The sequence below is a fragment of the Crocuta crocuta genome, unplaced genomic scaffold, assembly GCF_008692635.1.
Source record: "Crocuta crocuta isolate KB4526 unplaced genomic scaffold, BGI_CrCroc_1.0 scaffold93, whole genome shotgun sequence".
NCBI lineage: Eukaryota > Metazoa > Chordata > Mammalia > Carnivora > Hyaenidae > Crocuta > Crocuta crocuta.
This window is the reverse complement of record NW_027529641.1, coordinates 7033463-7054705: the sequence shown is the minus strand read 5'-3', so window position 1 is coordinate 7054705 and position 21243 is coordinate 7033463. Positions and strand designations below refer to the sequence as shown.

At 46.4% G+C, this 21243-nt stretch overlaps 1 protein-coding gene across 2 annotated transcripts in view; it reads left to right on the top strand.

The window, feature by feature from the left end:
• The window catches only part of PCSK6 (proprotein convertase subtilisin/kexin type 6), a 142085-nt gene that overhangs the window by 104481 nt on the left and 16361 nt on the right, over window positions 1-21243 (top strand). For both annotated transcript variants that reach the window (XM_077762402.1, XM_077762403.1), the window contains 4 exons: window positions 11015-11194; window positions 18192-18294; window positions 19252-19448; window positions 21029-21116. In XM_077762402.1, coding sequence (XP_077618528.1) covers window positions 11015-11194; window positions 18192-18294; window positions 19252-19448; window positions 21029-21116 — 568 coding nt within the window. The remainder of the gene's footprint in view (window positions 1-11014; window positions 11195-18191; window positions 18295-19251; window positions 19449-21028; window positions 21117-21243) is intronic.

Below are 21243 nucleotides of genomic sequence, written 5' to 3'. Positions count from 1 at the left end.
GCACATAATATGCTAAATGTGGTTGAAAATGAAAAATCAAATGGCATGGGGAAGAGAAAGAGCTCCCCTGAAACTCCTCTCTCACATTCTTCCACCATCAGCCTTTAGGTACAAAGATGTATCTGGAGGTTCGTGCTGCCAACACTGGGCAGCCACAGCCATGGTTAAATATATAAGTGCATTTAATTTTTGAACATTTGACGTTACTACTTTTATTTTCTAGAAACATGTCATGTTCAAAAAGACATCTATATTTCTATTTGGTGTTTTGTTTCCTACATTTTATAGAGTTCTAACCATGCTGCGTTCATAACTTAGTGTTTCTTTTGATTACTTGCATATCAAGTATCTTTTAATGTCATTATATATCCTTTGTAAGCAGCATTTTATTTTTTTAATAAAACTTTACCAAGTAGAAACACCATAATTTATTTAAGCCATGCATCTATTGTTGGACATGCTGGTTATTTTCCTTTATTTTTTCTTTCTTTTTTTGCTATTATAAATAGCTTAGTGCAAAAGGCTTTCTCCTAAATTTAAAATTATTTCCTGAGGCTCATTCACCAAAGTAAAACACTGGGACAAATAAGAGATGGAAAGCAGATCTACTTTTGACGCATTTTACAGAATTGCTTTTCAAAATAGTTGAACTAATTTATAATCTCACCAGGCACTCAACTGACCAGCTCTAGAGGAAATAAATGGTATCTCTCCTTAATCTGCATTGTGATAATTACTACTGAGGATGAACACTTTTCCAAATGTTTGTATGCAAAGTGTGGGGGGGGGGTTGGAAAATTACCATTTCTGTTTTTGTCTCAAGAGGTCTCACTGATGGTGTTACTATTTTTTTAAAAATTTATTTGTTTTTGAGAAAGAAAGAGTACAAGTGGGGGAGGGGCAGAGAGAAAGGGGGACAAAGGATCTGAAGTGGGCTCTGTACTGACAGCAGAGAGCCCCCATGTAGGGCTCCAACACAGAACCATGAGATCATGACCTCAGCCGAAGTCGGATGCTCAAACGACTGAGCCATCCAGGCTCCCCCTCACTGCTGAGAAAGTATTCCAGGTAAAATACAGATGTAATAGCTCACCATGTGTCATAATTCCTATAAATATATTTTCTCATGTGCTTTTTGATCTTTAATTTTTTGAAGATAATCTTAAAATTTTCTTCCAGACTTTTGATAATTTCTTTTTCATTCCCAGTTTGTTTATGACTTGGTTTTCTCCACAGTGGTGTTTTTATTTATTTGTTTGTTTGCTTATTTGTTTTTTAGTATAAGGTAAATCTTTTTTTCTAGATTGCTAACAAATTACCAAATCAGAGACAGAATTGAAATGTTAAAAGATGCTATAGACTCCTAGTCCAGCCAAGTGTCTTGCTTGCTCACAGAAGTCTTTTAAATGCTGATTGACATGTTGACAGTCAGGTCAATGGAGTAATGATTGTGGCTTGTGCCGTAGGGTATTTGCTGAATCTGGGGAGCCCACCTAACGAGTTTTATAGCAAGTGCATAAAGCTGGGACCTCAGGGCACAAAAGGAAAAAAAAAAGAAAAAAGAAATCAATGGGAGAACATATAAAATGAGTGGTTCAAAGTAAATCCAACTCTCAATAGTTTCAATAAAGGTAAATAGACTAATTGCTTCACTTTAGAAGACAAAAATTGTCATGTTACATTTAAAAAAACATATTTGCTGTTGTGCCAAGTGTGTTTCTCATGGCCACCAGCCCCATTCATTGTCTCTTCTTCATGCCACTCTGCCTTCAGAGGCTGGCGTAATCACAGACTCTTTGCCTATGGCTTATGGTTAAGTTCAGCCAAGGTGAAACTCCAGAGTAAAATGGAAGGACAAAGAAACTTTATTTATGAGTTTCATTTTTTCCTCCAGCTGCCCTCAGCAGCCAGCGTCCCCTAGGTCACGGGCAAGAATAAAGTAAACTAAGGGCTTAACACCCCTTCTGTTACTGGCCCCACTGTTGGGAACTCCACTACCCAAAGTTGTAGCTTTATTTTGCTCTGCTCACACCTTTGTAAACCATTTCTTTATTAAAGCCCCCTTGGATTATCCCTGTTTAATTATGCTGTCTGCTTCCTGCTGGGACTGACCCAAAGAACTATGAAGAATGGTCTCTAAAACAGAAAAACAACAAATAAACAACCAGAAAAGTTAAAAAAAACAAAGCAGATGGAAAAAGACATGCCAAGCAAATACCAACCCAAAGAAAGCTGGTATAGTTATATTAACACCAAACAAACAGAAATGTGACAGAAAGCATCATTAGCTCTAAAGAGGATTACTACACATTGATAAAAGGTTTGGTTCAGTACTAACATGGCCTCAAAACATAGAAAACAAAAAACTATTAAAACTACAAAGAGAAAAAGGCGAACTCACACACTAGGTAGGAGATTTAACATGCTCAAATATATTTAATAGATAAAACAGGATTCAAGAATACAGGATTCAAACATCCCAACTGACAAGTTATGTCTCATGGGTCTGTTGGAACGCTGTATCCACCAACCGAAGAATAAGTGTCTTTTCAAGCATAAATAGGATATTTATGAAAACCGGCCACTTAGTGGGCTGTTTGGCAAGCTTCAGCATATTTCTAAGGATTGGTAGTATATAAACCCTGTTCTCTGACATTACATTTAAGTTAAAAATCAAAAGAAAAAGATGACTAGAAAAAGCCCATACATTTGAAAATTGGAAAATGCTTCTGAATAACCCATGTCTCAAAGGAAATAGATTATAATTTAAATTAGAAAATATATAGAACTACATGATAATAAAAATAGTACATATCCAAACAAGTTGAATGCCAGTAGAGGAGTGGAGAGAGAGAAATTTATGTATTAGGAAGAACAAAAGGCTAAAAATTAATGTGCTAAGCATCTAGCTTAAGATGGTAGCAAAAGACCAGCAACATCATTGCAAAGAAAGTGGAAAGAAATATTTTTTTTAATAGTGCAAATTAATGAAATAGAAAGCAAAGATATGGAAGAGAGAATCAAGAAAACCATAAATTAGTTGTTTGAAGAGACAAATAAAATTGATAAACCTGTAGGGGGATCAATCAAGGAAAAAACTGAGAATATATCATTTCAGGGATGAAAATGAAGAACACTATTCTACATCCTGGATACATTAAAATCATTGTAAGAAGGTATTATAAACTTGTGACCAAAAGAAAAAAGAAAGACAAGAAATTTTAAGTGAGATGAGCAAATTCCAAGAAAAAAAAATACAACTTAGTAAAATTGACACAAGAAAAAAATAAAGATTGAAATTATCCTGCTAAATTGATTATATAATTTAAAAGAAAACTCAAGAGGGTGCCTGGGTGGCTCAGTTGGTTAAGTGTCCGACTTTGGCTCAGGTCATGATCTCATGCTCACAGTTTGTGGGTTCGGGCCCAGCGTCGGGCCTTTCTCTTCTTATGCCTTTTTTGGGAGGGAGAGTATTAAATAATTTTGAATATTTTATTTATTTCACTTTTGGCTTTTTAGCTATATTTGTGTGTTCACACTAAGGATTATGATATGTATCCTTAATATATTACAGTTTACTTAGAATTAATATCTCATGGGCTTCACACTTCGCAAATGTAAGAGCCTAACGACAGTGTCATTCTATTCTGACACTCCCCACTTTGTGCTATAATTGTGTCATATATTTTACTTCTCTCTATATTACCAACTCCATTTCTATATCAACAACTCAAAAGCAGTCTTTGTCTTTTTAAGAAAGTAAGAGAAGGGGTCACCTGGTTGACTCAGTAGGTTAAGTGTCCAATTTTGGTTCAGGTCATGGTCTCGAACCCCATGAATTCGATTGACCCTGCATCGGGCTCTGTGCTGACAGCTCAGAGCCTGGAGCCTGCTTCAGATTCTGTGTCTTCTCTCTCTGCATCTCCCCCACTCATTCTCTCTCTCTTTCTCAGAAGTAAACATTAAAAAATTTTTTTCTTAATAAAAAAAGAAAATAAAAAAGCTACTCTTTGTTTTATTACATATTTACCATTTCTGGTGTTTTTTATTCTTTCCTATAGACAGTTTTTTATCTGGAATCATTTTCCTTCTGCCTGAAGAATTTCCTTTATCGTTTCTTATCATGTTGGCCTGCTGGCCATGAGTTTGCTCAACTTGGGTTTATTTCAAAACAATGTGCTTATTTCAGCAAATTTTATTTTATTTTTTAAATGTGTGTGCTTGCACCTTTGTTGACACATTGACTTTGTGCTTTGAGGAAATCATCATAATGTTTCCATGTATCTACCTAGTTTTAAATAGTATTTTGATTAAATATGGAATTCTGGGTTGGCAGTATGTTCTTAATTTCAGCAGTGTAAAGATATTATGCTTTGCTCTGATCTCCGTTGTTTCTGAGGGGAAGTGTTCACATTTACTATGTAAATGTTGGGTATATCTGAGCCACCTCATACACTGTGATGATATTTCCTTTCTCATATTGTGCAAGCTAGCAAGTTTGGCCATTAAAAAAGTGAATAAAAAACAAAAAATATGTTTCTGTAGTCCAGCACACAGAACTGTCAATCAGCTTTTTAGTGCCTCACTGCTGAATATATAAGGACCCACAAGGACCACCAGACATTTGAGGAAATTATCTAACGTTAAAACAGAAACCATCTCCAACAGAGAAGAAACTTGGAGGGGAAGGGGCAAGGCAGAAACTTTAGGAAAACTGTAATTGGTGCTTTTTTTTAAATGTTTATCTAATTTTTGAGAGAGAGAGTGCTAGCCAAGGAGCAGCAAAGAGAGAGGGAGAGAGAGAATTCCAAGCAGGCTGACTCAACCGACTTTAACTGGTATTATAAAATAGAAAAATTTAGTTCCCCTGCATAGGGAGAACTAACTGTTTTTCTTCTGTGTTGTCTTTACTATTCACATAGAACATTCTACCTCTGACACTGCTGGTCACCAAATGTGTGGTTTTCCCCCCACAACAAGCAATTCTCAGTCACACCAGTTGGATGTCCTACAATTTAGCTCAGTTCTGACACTATCTACCTAGAGATAGCGTCAGATCCCACAGCTTAANCACACTCACATCCACTTCAGATGCCAGTAACAAGTCCAGGTTATCATCTGTGCTTTTGACCTACCAGCCATAGATTGCTGCTCTAAAGACCTCCTTTTGGGATGCAATTAATTTGGGAGAACGACTCCCAAAATGCAGGGAAACTCTTATACTTATCCATTTACTAAAGGAAATGGTAAAGGTTACAGATGAAGAGCCAGATGAAGAGATACACAGAGTGAGGTCTGGGAGAGTCCTGGGAGCAGGAGTTTCCATCCCTGCAGAATTGGGGTGTGTCATTCTCCTGGTGTGTTAAGTGTTTGCCCACCTAGAAGCTCACCAAACCATATACTGTTGGGATATTAAGGAGGGTTCCTCCTATAGTCACTACTTTATTTTTAGCCCCTCCCTAGAGAAGTGGGGAGCAGGAGTGAAGATTCCAAGCTTCTAATCTTAGCTTAGTCTTTTTGGTGCCCAACCCTCATCCAGGAGCCCACCCAGAGTCACCTCCGGAGAACAAAGGATATTTCAATGCTCTTATCACTTAGGAATTTGCAAGGGTTTTAGGAGTTCTGAGTCAGGGACAGGGTCAAAGACAAATGTTATAACAAGAGATGTTCCTATTGTCCTTATCACTTAGGAAATAACAAACAAGGGTCTCAGAAGCTCTGTGCCAGGAACTAGGGCAGAGACCAATATATAAATTCTGTTATCTCACAAGTGTCCTCAGGGATGAGAAGAGAAAGATGGGATTTGAGCGTTTCCTATCTAACCTTAAGGTGCCACTAAGGAAAATGCTATTTTGTGCATTGGACCACGATTGTTCTTTACCAAACGCGTACTTGTTCTACCCTTCACCTAAATGAATACTGGTGCTTAGGATTCTTTGATCCTTTTCCGGGTACTGAAAATACCATCTTTAATGGTTTTTATGACTATAGTCACAGGGAAGATTCTCTTCATCTTCCCTGTTTTGCACCGGGCTCTGAAGGAAACATGCACAGGTGTGTGTGTGTGTGTGCACATGTGTGCACATGTGGTGGCCCACATGTGTGGACACTCTTCCTTGTACTTTCCACGTCATTTCCTAAGTTCCCTTTATTCTCCTCCCTCTTAGTTGCCATAATGTGGACCTAAAGTGCATTTTTAATTATGTGTTAAATTTATTGAGTAAATGTTGGAGTTTCTCTCTGTCTATAATACACACACGTGTGTGTGTATACAATATTTCATATAATAGCTTTATTGAAATATAGTGAAATATAATCCACATACCATAAAATTCTCCCTTTAAAGTGTTTTTGTATATTTTTATAAACATATGGAGGTGAGCTTTTATATTCCTTTTACCAAAACCTCTTCATTAAACTTCATAAACTTTGTAGGTCAGGTTCACTGGCCCTCACGTGGAAAAAACTTCCACTGGGGGGTGAGACTTAAATGTATTCCTTGATTTGTTTTTTTTTAGGCCTCTCTTTCTTTACTATGTTTTGACTAAAGAATTTCTCCTGCATGTTTTCAATATAAGGGTGGGGGAGGATTAATAAATTCTTTATTGTTAATAACTTCTTACGGCCAAAGAAAACCCAAGAATTCAAAAGTATTAGCTCAGAGTTCTTAGCCTAACAAAAACTTTCCTCCACTTCTACCCTCTTTGTGTCCAATTGTAAATTCCCCTCTCAAGGATTTTTAATGCTCCGTTCAAAATACGAGGCACAGAAAAGCTTTATTACTGCTGGTACTTTCCTATTGGCAAATTCAACTGTAGTCTTCCTTAATTCTGGCTCTTCCTTTGAATAATAGGAATAATCCTGTTTGTTCATTACCAATTCAATTCATCAAGGGGAAATGCTGCACTGAAGATAGTGAATGATGATAAAGCCATTTATTGGCATTAGCCAGGATTATCGTGTGCCTGGGACACAATTACCGTTGCCTGGGCTTTACTGGTGACATCTGGAGGCAGAGTCCTGGCAGTGCCCACCCCAAGGGGCTAAGCAGGTGGATTTGCTGTTCTTTCTTTACAATTTCAGGATGCTGATGGAAAGAAAAACCAAAGAATTTGGATTTGGTTGTTTTTTTTAAAACCCCCCCCTCCCCACTCCCTGCTGGAAATTAAGGAATTAATGGAACTGCTTGGTGTTTTTGTCTGGGTAAACTTGAACAGGCATGCTAATGTCCTGAATAGTAAATAATGCCTTCTGGCCAAATGCTTTGTCCAAAGCAGGCCAACCTTTTTCAATCCTCCTGCCCCTGGACAGCAGTTCTGTCTGTGGAACCAGTCTCTGGTCTGGGGTAGCCCCGACTATGTTCTCTTTCTACTTTTCCATGGTTCTTCCACACTTATGTGTCTCATCTCCCCAGGGGCAAGGGCAGACTCTGGGGATGGTGAGCGTGGAGGGAGCTGGCACTGGGGACCTGGTCACACACTAGGACCTCTTTCTACCTCCCTGGGCCCCTCCTCATGTGACCAAGGTTATAGCACTGTTTGCAATTGCAAATTAGAAACAACCTAAATGCCCATCAATAGGGGACTGTTAAATGACTCAGTGTTTCTCTGCTGCAGGGATGGGAAGTTCACTGAGGTCCCTTATTAACAGAAAAAGCAAGGTGCAGAAGGTGCTAGTATGTGTGTTGATAAAGGGGACAGGACAAAATATATATGCTCATATTTGCTTGGTAAAGAATAAAATTCTTCTGGGAGCACCTGGGTGGCTCTGTTGGTTAAGCGTCTGACTACGGCTCAGGTCATGATCTCTCAGTTTGTGGGTTTGAGCCGTGTGTCAGGCTCCGTGCTGACAGCTCAGAGCCTGGAGCCTGCTTCAGATTCTGTGTCTCCCTCTCTCTCTGCCCCTCCCCCACTCATACTCTGCCCTCCTCTCTCTCAGAAATAAATAAACATTAAAAAATTTTTTAAAATTATATATGTGAAAGGTAACATATGTTGTGGCTTTAAAACAAAACAAAACAAAACAAAATCAAACAGTCCCCAAAGGAATACAGTAAAAATGAAGTCTCTTTCCTATTCCTGAACCCCAGCCTCCCCCCCACCACCTCAAGGCAGCTCCTCCTACTGGTTTCTTAAAATTCTTTTTTTATTGTTTTATTGAGATATGACTGGCAATCAGTTTTATTGAGATATGACTGGCAGTCAGCACTGTAGAAGTTTAAGGTATACAGGGACGCGTGGGTGGCTCAGTCGGTTAAGCATCTGACTTTGGCTCAGGTGGTGATCTTGTGGTTAATGAATTCGAGGCCTGCATAGGCTCTCTGCTGTCAGCACAGAGCCCGCTTCGGAAAGTCTGTCCCCATCTTTCTCATTGCCCTTCCCCCCCAACAAATAAACATAAAAAAAAAAAGTTTACGGTATATAGCAGAATGACCTGACTTACCTAGACTGGACATAGTTACCACAGAAGTTGGTTAATATCCATTGTCTCATATAGACACACACACACACAAAGATTGTGCTGACAACTTTTAGGATCTACCGCCTTGGTTCCTTGGAATTTCTCCCGCTCCCCTTCCCTCCACCAGGCGCTTGCTGATCCTGAGCTCAGAGCAGTCTCTTTTGTTTGTCCTACCAAAGCTGTATCTGAAAATATGAGTCTAATTTTAGTAGTGAGGGCTTTGGTGGGTGTTTTTAGAGACATGATACAGGGTGGAAACAGATCTTGACTCAAATGACGGCTTACAGAGCCGTGTTCCCTGTCGTGTGGTCCTTGTTCTCCCCCTTAATCATTTCCTCCCCCTGCAGTTAACGTGCCCGTGCTCTTCCATGGTTTTGAAATCTGGCTCTAATTTGGTCTTCAGCAGTTGAGAATGGATGACAGTTCATAATCAGAGATTGTGTCTTCTGCACCTGCACCCATGTGAAGTACTTCTCCTGGGAAATGGTCATGCAGTGTCTGAAAGAACCAGGTCCTTTGGAAGTATGCGTACTAGGAAATAGTTCAGGAATATTTTTGCAGATTGGAGGACTCACATCCTCCAGCCCTGGCCAGGCCAGGAAAGGTCCTGGAGATGCAGGGCCTGATTTGGGATGCTTGAGGGCTTCGGGCTTTTGGGGCCTGGGACTTTGGTTGGCTAGAGTGTGGCTCTGTGCCATGTTGTGTAACTGAATCAAAATCAGACACCATTTAGAACAGCAACAATAAGGGGTGCCTGGGTCCTTAGTTGGTTAAGTTGGTTTAGGTCATGATCTCACAGTTGGTGGGTCTGAGCCCCGTGTCGGGCTCTGTGCTGACAGCTGGGAGCCTGGAGCCTGCTTCTGATTTGGTGTTTCCCTCTCTGTGCTCCTCCTCTGCTTGCACTCTCTCTCTCTCAAAAATAATTAAACATTGAAAAAATTTTTTAAAAAAGGAACAGCACAGTAAGTTATGAGTATGGCCTGCTATAGGTTGGGTTTCAGCCCACAGGCTCCTGGAGCATGTGGACAAGCAAGAACCACTGTTGTAGAATTTAGGGAGTCCAAGGGATTCCTGGAACTGGAATAAAAGATAAAGGTATACTGACAGAGCTGACCACATGGCAAAAGTACTGTACAGACAGATATCTGAAGACAGATGGCCTGCCACTCAGAGCAAAGAAGTGGAGTGGTGTGCGCAGAAGTGACAATAAGAACACAAATCACCGAGGAAGAATCAGAGCAACAATTTCCCTCACCTCAAGCATTCCGATTGCCAAGAAACCCAATAACAGAAAATGGAAAGGAAGCCAGAGATTTTTCCCAGTTGACACAGACACAAAGCTGGCAAAGACCCTGTCCCCAGCTCAGGTCTCTGTGGCCAGTCATGAGGGTTCATTGAGGTGACTCACGGCTGCACGGGTGCTGGGGTGGAGTGGCAGTGAGTCCATTAGCATGAGCAGTATGTCCCCTGCTGGCTACACTGGACCTCGGCCCCTCATCTGCACAAGAATAACAGCAATGGCGTCCTCCACATGGTCTCAGGGCTCTGAAGGCTGGGGACACAGTTCAGAGGGGAAGCTCAGACCCGCGGCACGTGCAGCTGGGCCAGCCCCAGGCATATCTAACTTGGCTTCTAGTGTGTTTTATAACATCAAGGATTTCACCTACAACGTGCAGGCCAGGTTTCCACTTCTCTGTACCCCTGGGAAGACCCAGCAGCACGGGCCATCATTCCCATGTGGAGGTAGATGGCGAGGTCCCCATCCCACTTCATTCATGGCTGGGCACACTGCCCTTAGTCTGTCCTCCCCATGCTTCTCCCTTCCCCATGCACAATCCAGTCCCAGTACCATTCATGCTTTTTTATTTTATTTTATTTATTTATTTTGAGAGGGAGAGCCCAAGCAGGGAGGGCCAGAGAGAGAGAATCCCAAGCAGGCTCCACACTGCCAGCACAGAACCTGAAGTGGGGCTTGAACTTACGAACTGAGAGATCGTGACCCGAGCTGACATCAAGAGTTAGAAGCCCAACTGACGGAGCCACCCAGGCGCCCCCATCCTGCCATTTTTGTGGACGTCCTCCTTACACCCAGCCTCTGGGGACATTTGGGTTTGCACTACTATTTCCACCCTACCACACATCCCCAGCCACCTTGGCGGGCTACATGGGAAGGAGCCGAAGGCCAATCTTCCTGTGATTCAGGGTCAAGGATCCAAATAGCAGGACTCCTCAGTGTATGGAATCCAGCTTTCACATTTGGAAGCAAATGGGACGAGACTCAGGGCCAGGCCCCAGGTCTACCCCCTGGATAGTCCAAGAGGGCAAGGAAGCCAGTTGACAGAGCCATGGTAAGAATGGAGGACAGAGAACATGGCCTGGGCAGCAGCGTGTCCTTGGTCCTCAGGTGACTAGGTGGTGGTTGCAGAGCCCCCCTCAGGGGGAGCCCTGCGCCTGGCCCTTCTGTGAGTGATGGTGGCCTTGGGCCAGGCACCTCAAGGGCTTTCTGAGGGAGGTGTCATGGCTGTCCAGTGACTCTGGGCTTGGTGTCTTCCAGGGAAATTGAGAGAATGGAGCCTTGTGTTGTACGGCACAGCGGAGCACCCATACAACACTTTCATTTCCCATCAGTCTCGCTCTCGGATGCTGGAGCTCTCAACCCCGGAGCTGGAGCCACCCAAGGCCGCCCTGTCACTGCCCCACGCTGAGGTTCCTGAGGACGAAGAAGACTACACAGGTAATGAACCTGAAGCCGGGGGAGATGGCCAACCTTGGCGAGTTTTGGTTTTCCAATGTTGGCTCTTAAAACATGGGGCTATTCCTGGCAAAAGGCGGGGATTGTGATGGTAGGTCTTCCTCCCTTCCTGGAAGTCATAATAATGATGGCAATTTACACCCACACAGCTCCTTCCACCCACGGCTCTCCTAATATCTTACAAACCAGTAAGTATGCTTCAAACCAGTAAGTATTCTCCAACCTTACAAGGCTGGGAAACAGAAGGTTCTATATGCCCAACCAGAACTGGGATTAGCCTCCTGGTTAATGAGCCCCCTCCTGGGGCACCCACTTACCCTCAGAGTCCTTCGTCTCAGCCTCCTGACCCTCTCCAACCCATCCACTTTCTGTTCCTATGGCCAGAATATGGGAAGGATGAGGGTCATAATGGACCCAGGAAGATTGGGTTGAATGAGCATAGCCATATAGCTAGGAAAGGAACTCGCAATGCAGGTCTTGACTGGCCTTGAGGGCTGAGATGAAGACCCAGAAGAGGGTCTCAGCTCCTTATGTCGGTAGATAACTGATGCCACCAGAAATGACTTAAGAATCTCACAGGAGGGGCACCATGGTAGCTCAGTCCGTTAAGCATCCAACTCTTGATCTCAGCTTAGGTCTTGATCTCAAGGTCATGAGTTGAAGCCCTGAATTGGGCTTCATGCTAGGTGTGGAGCCTACTTAAAAAAAAAATCTCACAGAAAGTAAAGATGCCTCATGCAAATCCTTCTTCTCCAGCTATACCATTGCTGGGGGCTGGGGAGTGCCCCTGGCTCTGGACCTCCAGCCCCCTGCACAGAGGCAGCCCCTTGGAGAGGGCTGTAGCCTTTTCCGGCCACTGGGCTGGGTGCAGTCATGATTAGCACATTAGGTGGAAGGCTGTTCCTTTCCCTCTGAACCATCCCACAGTGATTTGTGAGAAACTGAGTGTTTCTGGTTGGGCATATTTTCCGTAGCTAAATATTATAGCTGCTTGATAAATGATGGGTGATATCTAAGGATACTGATGTTTTGAGTTATCTAATAGCTTCTGAAAAAAGAAAAGTAACAAAACGGAGAATTCCACCAATACATATGGAGCATAAATTATGGTTGATTCCACTTTAAATTTCTTCTCCTATTCCTTTAAAATGGAGCATTGAATTATGTATGGATTAATCTGCTCTGTTTCCCCCTGTGATTTATAAATGGTGGCAAGATTCAGTAATTATTAATAAAGGACTGATTTTTTTTTTTTCTTAAAATCTGCTACTGACTCTAACCTTACACTGTCCTGGAATCTCACTATAAGACTTCCTGTAGCCCCAGTTCCTTAGTCTTTCCCAAGCATGGCCTAGATGGACAGAGGATGTCTCTGCAGGAACAGAACATGTTCCTGACTTGTGGGAAAGGTCCCTACAGTCTTGGAGCACGTGGGATGGGCAGGCTAGTAACAGCAGGTAGAGCCAGAGATGGGGAAAGAGCAAGGATGGGGTGATGTGGAGGACGATGGGAGAAGAGAGGAGAAGAAGGCACCCAGCAAGGTTGGGTTGAATGAGCATAGCCAGATAGCCAGATAGCCAGAAAAGGAACACGCAGTGCAGGGGAGTTCGAGGGGAAGGAGGAGAAGTACCAGGGGAAGGAGGAGGAAGCAGCCATGTTAGATTCCACAGCCAAAGGGCACCTGGGTGGCTCAGGCAGTTAAGTGTCTGACTCTTGGTTTTGGCTCACATCATGATCCCACAATTTCGTAAGTTTGAGCCCCTCGTTGGGCTCTGTGCTCACAGTGCAGTCTGCTTGGGATTCTCTCTCTCTCCTTCTCTCTCTACCTCTCCCCTGCTCATGCTGTCTTTGCCTCTCTCAAAATAAATAAACTTAAAAAAATCTTTTAAAATATATAAAAAATAGAAAAGATTCCACTTTCAAGAGCTTGTGGGGTGGGGCTGCTGGTCCATGCCTTCTCTGGAAGCTCAGTCACAGATAAACCACGGGACAGAAACTTAAGTAAAGAGAGAGGGTTGAGGGAAGGGTGATTTTGAGGTAGGCCCATGATTTTTCTCAGCTTCCTGCAGTTCTAGCACAAAAGTGTGGCAGGTTGAAGAGGGGATTTTCAGTGGTGGCTACATTGGGGAGAAGGTTCTCAAGAATTTGGAGAGCTGACCATGGGCAGAGGTGCATGGGGGTGATAAGCACAGCCTGGTGGTGCTCCTCCGGGGTGCTGTGTGCCAGAGAGCAGTTACTGAATCAAGAGGGGTGGGGAAGAGTCTGATGGTGTGGTGGTCCCAGGGGCCAGCAGCCGGGGGCACAGGACAGCACTGCGTCCAAAGTAGTGGTGGAGTCTGGGGTTCCCAAAGTCATGATGAGGTGTGGAAACCCAACATAGAGAGCAGGGCTAGGAGATCAAGAGGTTGGAGCATCTTGCAGGGCGGGGGGCAGTAGGCGCATGGGCCAGGTGAGGTGCCAGGGAAAGCCGGGGTGGAGGGTGATGGCCTACCTGCTGGGACTGATCCATCTGGTGCCTGAGGAGCAGCAGGAGGCCCCTGGGGAGCAAGCACCAGGTGTGGCAGAGAGTGAGGCCACCCCAGTGACCCACCTAGGATGCTTGGTCAGAGAGCAGGCGTGGGGCTGGGTCCCACTTCGGAGATGGAGTCAACAGGTTGGGGGAGGGTGGTGCTCCAAGGCTGTTCTGGGTGATTCCAGATAGTGTGATGATGATGGCAGGGCATGGGGTGGCCCTCAGGCTGCTACTAGAGAGTGGCCTCCAGGGAAGGAGAGAACATCATGAGGAAGAAGGGAAGCTGAGGTTGGTGTAGGACAGTGTGGTCAGCCACGCGAGACTGAAGGAAGCCAAGAGTCCAGGCAGCCTTTGTCTGGATGCATCCCAGGACAGCTCAGTGGGCATGGGGGACAATTCACAGGACACGTGGCATGGCCAGTGCAGGACTGTGTGGGGTCACAGACTTTGGGCACATCAGCACTCCCCCAACAGGACAGAGACTGGGTCATAAGCCATCAGGGAAGAGACTGGACTTGCGGTGAAAGGGGGTCTGTTACTCTCCTCCCCACCTGTCGTGTGCAGTCAGCCACATCTGTCCCTGCACTCCGCTTCATGTCGGCTGGCATGCTGGTGACATGCCAGCACCCTCTTCCTGGACAGCACGAATGGCAGAATCACGATCGTGATACTTAGGAAGTCCTCTTGTTCCTTCAGAAATGGGTCTAAGCGTCTAATGACAAAGGCCATTGAGAACTCCCAAGTTGCTTTCTAACATTTGTTTGTGGGTTGTTTTTTTTTTTAAGTTAATTTATTTATTTTGAAAGAGAGAAAGAGAGAGCATGTGAGAGCATGTGAGCAGGGGAGGTGCAGAGAGAGGGGGAAAGAGAGAATCCCAAGCAGGCTATGCAGATACTTAACCAACTGAGTTACCCAGGTACCCCTGTTTGTGGGTTTTTTTTTTCTTAATCCTGGATTTTCTCCACCAAAGACTTAAGGTAGAGATTTCAAATAAGTCTGTGTCATTCTAACACCCCGTAGGTGAGAGTTGGCAGCTTGTCAGCGCATGAATCACGCTCCCCTTGTATCTGGAGCCTTGGGAAATGACACAGGAAGGCAGTGGGACTCTGAAGAATTTTCATGCTAATTGAGGAGAGAGGAAAAACAGAAATACAAATGGCAACAGAAATAACATATGCTTACGCAGAGAATGCGTTATGGCTGTATCTGAAAACAACAAAAACAACAACACACACACACACACACTCACACACACACAATCTCAGGAGTGATGGAGTAAGTGGGATGACAGCCAACCAGGTAGATTTAATCCAAGACCAATTCATCGAGAGGTGGATCTTGACATTGGGCTTTTGGAGACAACTCAAGTAGACGGCCGGCTGTACTAGAGAGTGCTTACTGATGCTCATCTAAGCTTCTTGCCTTGGGCAATACCTTACCATGCTCTTCGCTGGGGGCTGGACGTGGCTGGTTAGCCAGATGCCCTGATGGGCTTTTGCTGTTACTGTTGGGTGGACCCCAGCTTGGCATGGGGCTCCCCTGGGGTTATTAACTAGTCTCTCCACCACAGAGAGGCCCCAGCAGGGAGGAGGAAGGTGAAGTCCCCGCACACCATGAACCAGGCCTTCCCCCAAGGCTATCCCTCTCTTGGCACATCCTAGACCATTCTGTTTGTGGATGGTGAGATTATCAGCACTTTCCCAATTTCCACCATTTTTCTTTCACCCATCCTCTCACCCCTCAGCCTCTTGGCAGATATTTAGTGGGTACCTGCCCTATGCCAAGCACCTTTCTAGGTACTGGGAATAGAGCAATAAACACCCTAGTCCAGATCCTGTCTCCCGTGCCAGGAGAGAGTGGGAAAATTGGTCTGTCTCCTCCATGTCCCTCCCAAACCTCCTTAAGATTGAAGGGACTGTTCTCTGGAAAACAGTGTGGAGGTTCCTCAGGAAACTAACAATAGAACTCCCCTATGACCCAGCAATAGCACTGCTAGGAATTTACCCAAGGGATACAGAAATGCTGATGCATAGGAGCACATGTACCCCAATGTTCATAGCAGCACTCTCCACAATAGCTAAAACATGGAAAGAGCCTAAGTGTCCATCAACAGATGAATGGATCAAGAAGATGTGGTTTATCTATACCATGGAATACTACATGGCAATGAGAAACAATGAAATCTGGCCATGTGTAGCAACATGGATGGACCTTGAGGGTGTTATGCTGAGCGAAATAAGTCAGGCAGAGAAGGACAAATATCATATGTTTGCACGTATAGGAGGATTAGGAGGAACTTGACGGAGGAACAAGGGGGAGAAGAAGGGCGGAAATGGTGGGGGAAAGGGAGAGAGGCAAACCATGAGAGACTCTTGAATGCTGACAAAAACTGAGGACTGATGGATGTGGGGGGGAGGGGGGGATGGGCATGGAGGAGGACACTTGTGGGGATGAGCACTGGGTGTTATGTGGAAACTAATTTGACAATAAACTATTTGTAAAAAAAAAAAAAAAAGATTGAAGGGACTGTTTATCAAGCAAGACAGACCTGCTGCTTCCTTTGGCCTTGGGGAGAATCCACGACAGAAGGCAGATGGTCCTCACCAGGTGGTGTATCCTGAGGCCCCTGGGGGACAGGCGGGGTGGGAGGATCAGAGCCCAGTGACCAAACTCATAGGCACCTTCAGCGCAGTGGGTAATTGAAAACCAATGTGCCAGGAAGCAAGGATTTCTGAGCTCTCCTCCATAAATGGCCCCGAATGAGGTGGACAGGAATCAAATCAAATGAGAACTGACTGTAAAATAGCCCAACAGTCTAGAGTTGAGAAAGGAGGCGGGGGTGAGGGTAGGCTCAGTGAGAAGCTTTGGGCATGTCAGGCTGTGCACTAGAACTTGACCCACGGCAGAGCCCTCCCCAGCCCGGACCAGTGCATTCCCAGGGACGAACGCAGCTTTGAAAGGGGTTCACAGTGGGACCCACAATGAAAACCTTGGAAATATCAACAACAGTAAACCTTCAGGGAGGGAAGCAAAATAAACCCAGTCTAACACTAGGAAGGTCCGCAGGCCCTTTAAGGACGAATGAAGAGGGCTTTTGTGCACCTCAGCAAAGACCCATTGTGGGCAACAGAGAATGGGGACTTTTGTCTTTGCCTGCATCCCCATGAAATGCTGGTGGCCAGCAAATCACCTCTTCTTCGCTTCTGAACTCACTCCCCACCCCTTCCAACAACTCAAACCTTACAGAAGACTTTTTTCTTCTAAAGATGTGAAAACCTTCTAATACCCCACTGAGCACCACCCCACGTGGGGAGGTTTTCTGGAACCATTGCCCAGAGTAGGAGGGTGAGGGGTGAGGCGGGCAGAAGGTCCCACAGCGGTGCTGGCCTTCAGCATGCTGTGGTCACAGCCTTCAGGCCAGGTGAAGGGGACACCTGTGGACCTGCCCCACCCTGGCCTGAGGGCACTAGACATTTCTAACTGGGCTCATCTGTGTGACCCGCCTAAAAGGACAGACCTCCTGCGAGAAAGAGGCTTGCCGGAGTCCACTGAGCTCCCTACATTTCTCTCTAACACTTTTCCAACAATACACAGGCCCCCCAAGACAAAATTTGGGGACGACAGGGGACAGGCCCACTGCTGAGGTCAAGAGGGAGGGAAGCTGAAAAGGTTTGCAGAGAAGGGCCCCAGCCCAAGTGTGAGGCCAGCCCGTCCCAGCCCAGCCCCACCCAGGGACAACCTAGCCCAGGGACAGCCTTGCCCAGACCCACCCAGTGACAGCCCCACACAGCCGCACCCAGGGACAGCCCCAGCCCAGCCCTGCCCCACCCAGGGACAGCCTAGCCCAGGGACAGCCCCAGTCCAGCCCTGCCCCACCCAGGGACAGCCTAGCCCAGGGACAGCCCCGCACAGTGCACAGCGGTTCTGGGCTTGCAGATCCATCCTGTTCCCACCATTGCATGTAGGGAATCATCTCCCCCATCTTTCTTGCTTAATTCCTGTTGGATCCTCACTGGTGGCAGCAGTCTCCTTGATGCCTTTGATACCCCACATTGCCTTGCTTTATCCTTCACGTTGGAAATCAAGAGAGATGGCTGGTGCCCAGTCTCATGACTGATGCTGAGGAATTCCCCGAAGAAGGCACCGCCAGCCTCTCTCCTGGTGCTCGTCTCTTCGTGAATCTGGGTCCCCAGCTACCGCTGGCTGTTTTCCTTCTCAGGCTGCCCCATTTGAGAGCTAGGCTCAGCTCTCAGCCATAGCCAGATTGCTGTTGGGGTAGGTGCTCTGTCCAGGGGTGGGCACTCTGTCCAGTGAGGTCCTGCGTCCAGCCCCAGCAGATCCACCACTCTCGAGGGAAGCTAATCCCGACCCACCTAGGCTGTGACAATCCTGACTCGGGGTCTTAGGGGACTGCATTTGATTGACAAAGCCTCTCTCTGGGTGAAAGGAAATGCTTGTGTCTTTAAGGTGTGTGCCATCCAGAGTGTGGTGACAAAGGCTGTGATGGCCCCAACGCAGACCAGTGTTTGAATTGTGTCCACTTCAGCCTGGGGAGTGCCAAGACCAGCAGGTAATGGGCTGGGGCTTCTGACCGCCTGTCCTGGAGCCCCTTGGTGCACCGCTAAGGTGGCCTGATTCAAGCTGTGTTCTCAGCCCCCCACAGCCTGGTGCCCTGCTTATGAATCAACGCAATCCCTCAAAAAGGAAATCACATTGAGGTTTACTGCTTTGGAATTTCACACATTTTAGTAACTTCTGGTCCTCATCACAAGGTAATTCATGAAATCAGAAGCTGTGGCATTGTGGTATCTGTGCTTCTAAACCATTTTCTACCCATTTTGGTAAACAAAAATGGGCCAGACTGAGCATCCCAAGGCTGACCACTTGATCACCACAGACAAATGCCATGTTAGAGGCCAGTGCTGTTTGGAAAGTCAGCCCTGTGGCCGTGCCTGGAGAGCTCCCAGCCCTGGGTGTCCAGTCAGTGGTGCAGCCACACGTGGCAGAACAGGTGGCCGCCAGGGGCCCCAGCAGTGCTGTAGCCATGCAGGGCTGCAGGCCTGTCTCACAGCATGCTAGAGCTCCCAGACACAGCCACACTCACCCTGCACGGTACATGGGCAGCCAGCCTGCTGCCTTTCCGCACTGTCCAGGGAGTCTAGCTCCCAAAGGGCACCAGCGGTGATGGTCTGCCAGAGCTCAAAATTCCAAAAGTCAAATGCTGTCACCCATGTGCTGCTGAGACTTGGAAAGGAAAGTATTCTTGGGTTCTTCTCCAAGTCCTGGATCCTCTCCTGGGGACATAGGAATCTCTGCTGTGTTCACCGAGACCATGGACATTCATGGTTTAACCTTCACCCCAGGGCCTTTGCTTCCCTGAGAGTTTTGCAGATCTGGGGGTGCAGAGGGTCGGCTGGGATTTGCTCCCCAGCTAGCTGTCCTGCCTCAGCAGGACCCGGCAGTGCTACAGGCTCCGAGGCTGTGCGGGCTGAGTTGCAAAGGCCCTCTGTGGCTCCTGCTCCCACAGGAAGTGTGTGAACACGTGCCCTCTGGGCTACTTTGGGGACACAGCAGCGAGACGCTGTCGCCGGTGCTACAAGGGGTGTGAGACCTGCTCGGGCAGGAGCCCAACCCAGTGCCTGACCTGCCGCCATGGGTTCTATCATCACCAGGAGATGAACACCTGTGTGACATTCTGTCCTACTGGATTTTATGCTGATGAAAGTAAGTGCGTGTCTGTGTACGTAGAAGTGATGAGTTAGTCCCCCGCTCCCCCGCTGTGGTCTGGGGTCCCCTCTCCTGGGGGAATTTTCCCCAGGAATCCAGCAACCCAGCACCAGCTTATGGGCTGGGTAGTCTAACTTGGGGGAAAGCTCCTCCTAGGAAGAGCTGCTGAGCTGAAATCAGGATTCAAGTTTGGGCAGAAGGTTTTCAGTCCTCCAAAAGCCAAGAGGGGCCTACTGGCCAGTGTTAATTGGGCTCAGAAGAGACAGGCTAGTCTTGGTGGCACATTTTACAAGTAGTGGCCACACCCCTAAGAGGTAGGGGATGCTCTCCTGGTCTCACAGATGGGGACACGAAGCTGCGAGGTGGCAAAAGGCTCACAACCAGGAATGGCACAGGTGAAACTTGAACTCAGAGCAGTGAAACCGGGTGTCCTGCCATTTCACCAGTTCTGGGAGGGTGGGCGGATGGGTAGTGGGGGGCTCTGGGGCCGCGACCCATGCCAGTATGTCACCAACCCTCCTTGCCCCAGAAGAGGCAAAAGACGGGGTCTGGGTTAAATTGATGGAGGATAGTCCTCAAGTTCAAAGAAGCTACTGTTTTGACGTTGGCGATTTGTGCAGGTCGAAGCCTTCCCACAGAGGCCCTTGCTATGCAGGGGGGATCATTGCTCCAGCCCGTGACAGCATTACTATTCCTCCTTGTGGGGAAGGAGCCAGGAAATCTTTAAAGACAAATAATGCCATCGAATAACTAGAATCTCTTTAGAGGAAAAACAAATTGTCTTGCAAAAGGCATTTCGCAGCCTTCACAAACCCTGCCCTGGGCTGCCAGCCACCTGCTTTGGGGGCGGAGGTTCGTTCACCCCTACTCTGCTCCCAAGGCAAGAGTCAACCACCCTCACTGACTCAATGTCTTCCCTGAATACCTGCTGCGTGTGTGTGTGTGTGTGTGTGTGTGTGCACGCGTGTGTTTGTAATGCCACGTGTGGGGCCCTGAGGAGGATGCACAGAAACAAGCAAGCAGCCCTTAGCTTCCAGGACCAACACAAGGTGGCGCTGATGAGGTGCCAGAGGGAAGGACCAGATAGTAACTTCGCGAAAAGCACGCGGGAGTCGTGGTGACCCAGCATTTCACCAGGAGGTGTGATGGGCATTGTAGATTTATGTCTCAGGGTATGTACCTGCCAAGTTTCAATAAAGTCCCCTATGAAGGGACCTCTACAAACTCCATCTGGTCACTTTATATATAATGACTGGCACCTGATTAATCTCAAGCTTGGTCAGCCAGGAACTGGCTCTGGTCCTTATTGAAATAAACAGAAACAGACTGTGTCTCCTCTGCCAAGGGCCCACTCCAAAGCCTCAGATAGTACAAGGACTTTAACTCCAGCAAGGAGAGGTGAGAGACCTCTGCTCCCACACCTGGGCCTGCTCTATTTTATCACTGCGTCATCCCTCCTGAAAGCTGACACGGGTGGTGAGCTGTGCCAGCAACCCTGCTTTGAAATGCCAGTCGTCTTTGCCCGGATTCGAGTCACATCTAGTTTTCTTTCTTCTCCTCATCTCGTTTTTCTCCAGGTCAGAAAAATTGCCTTAAATGTCACCCAAGCTGCAGGAAGTGTGTTGACGAACCAGAGAAATGTACTGTCTGTAAAGAAGGATTCAGGTAAAACCCTCCCTTCAAACCTAAAGAATGGCAAAGGTTTCATGCTGGTTTTCGTTTTCGTGGCTTACCAAGTTTGGGCAACTCTTTCCTAAAAGCAGAGGCCCAGAACCTTTCAGGGTAAAGATTC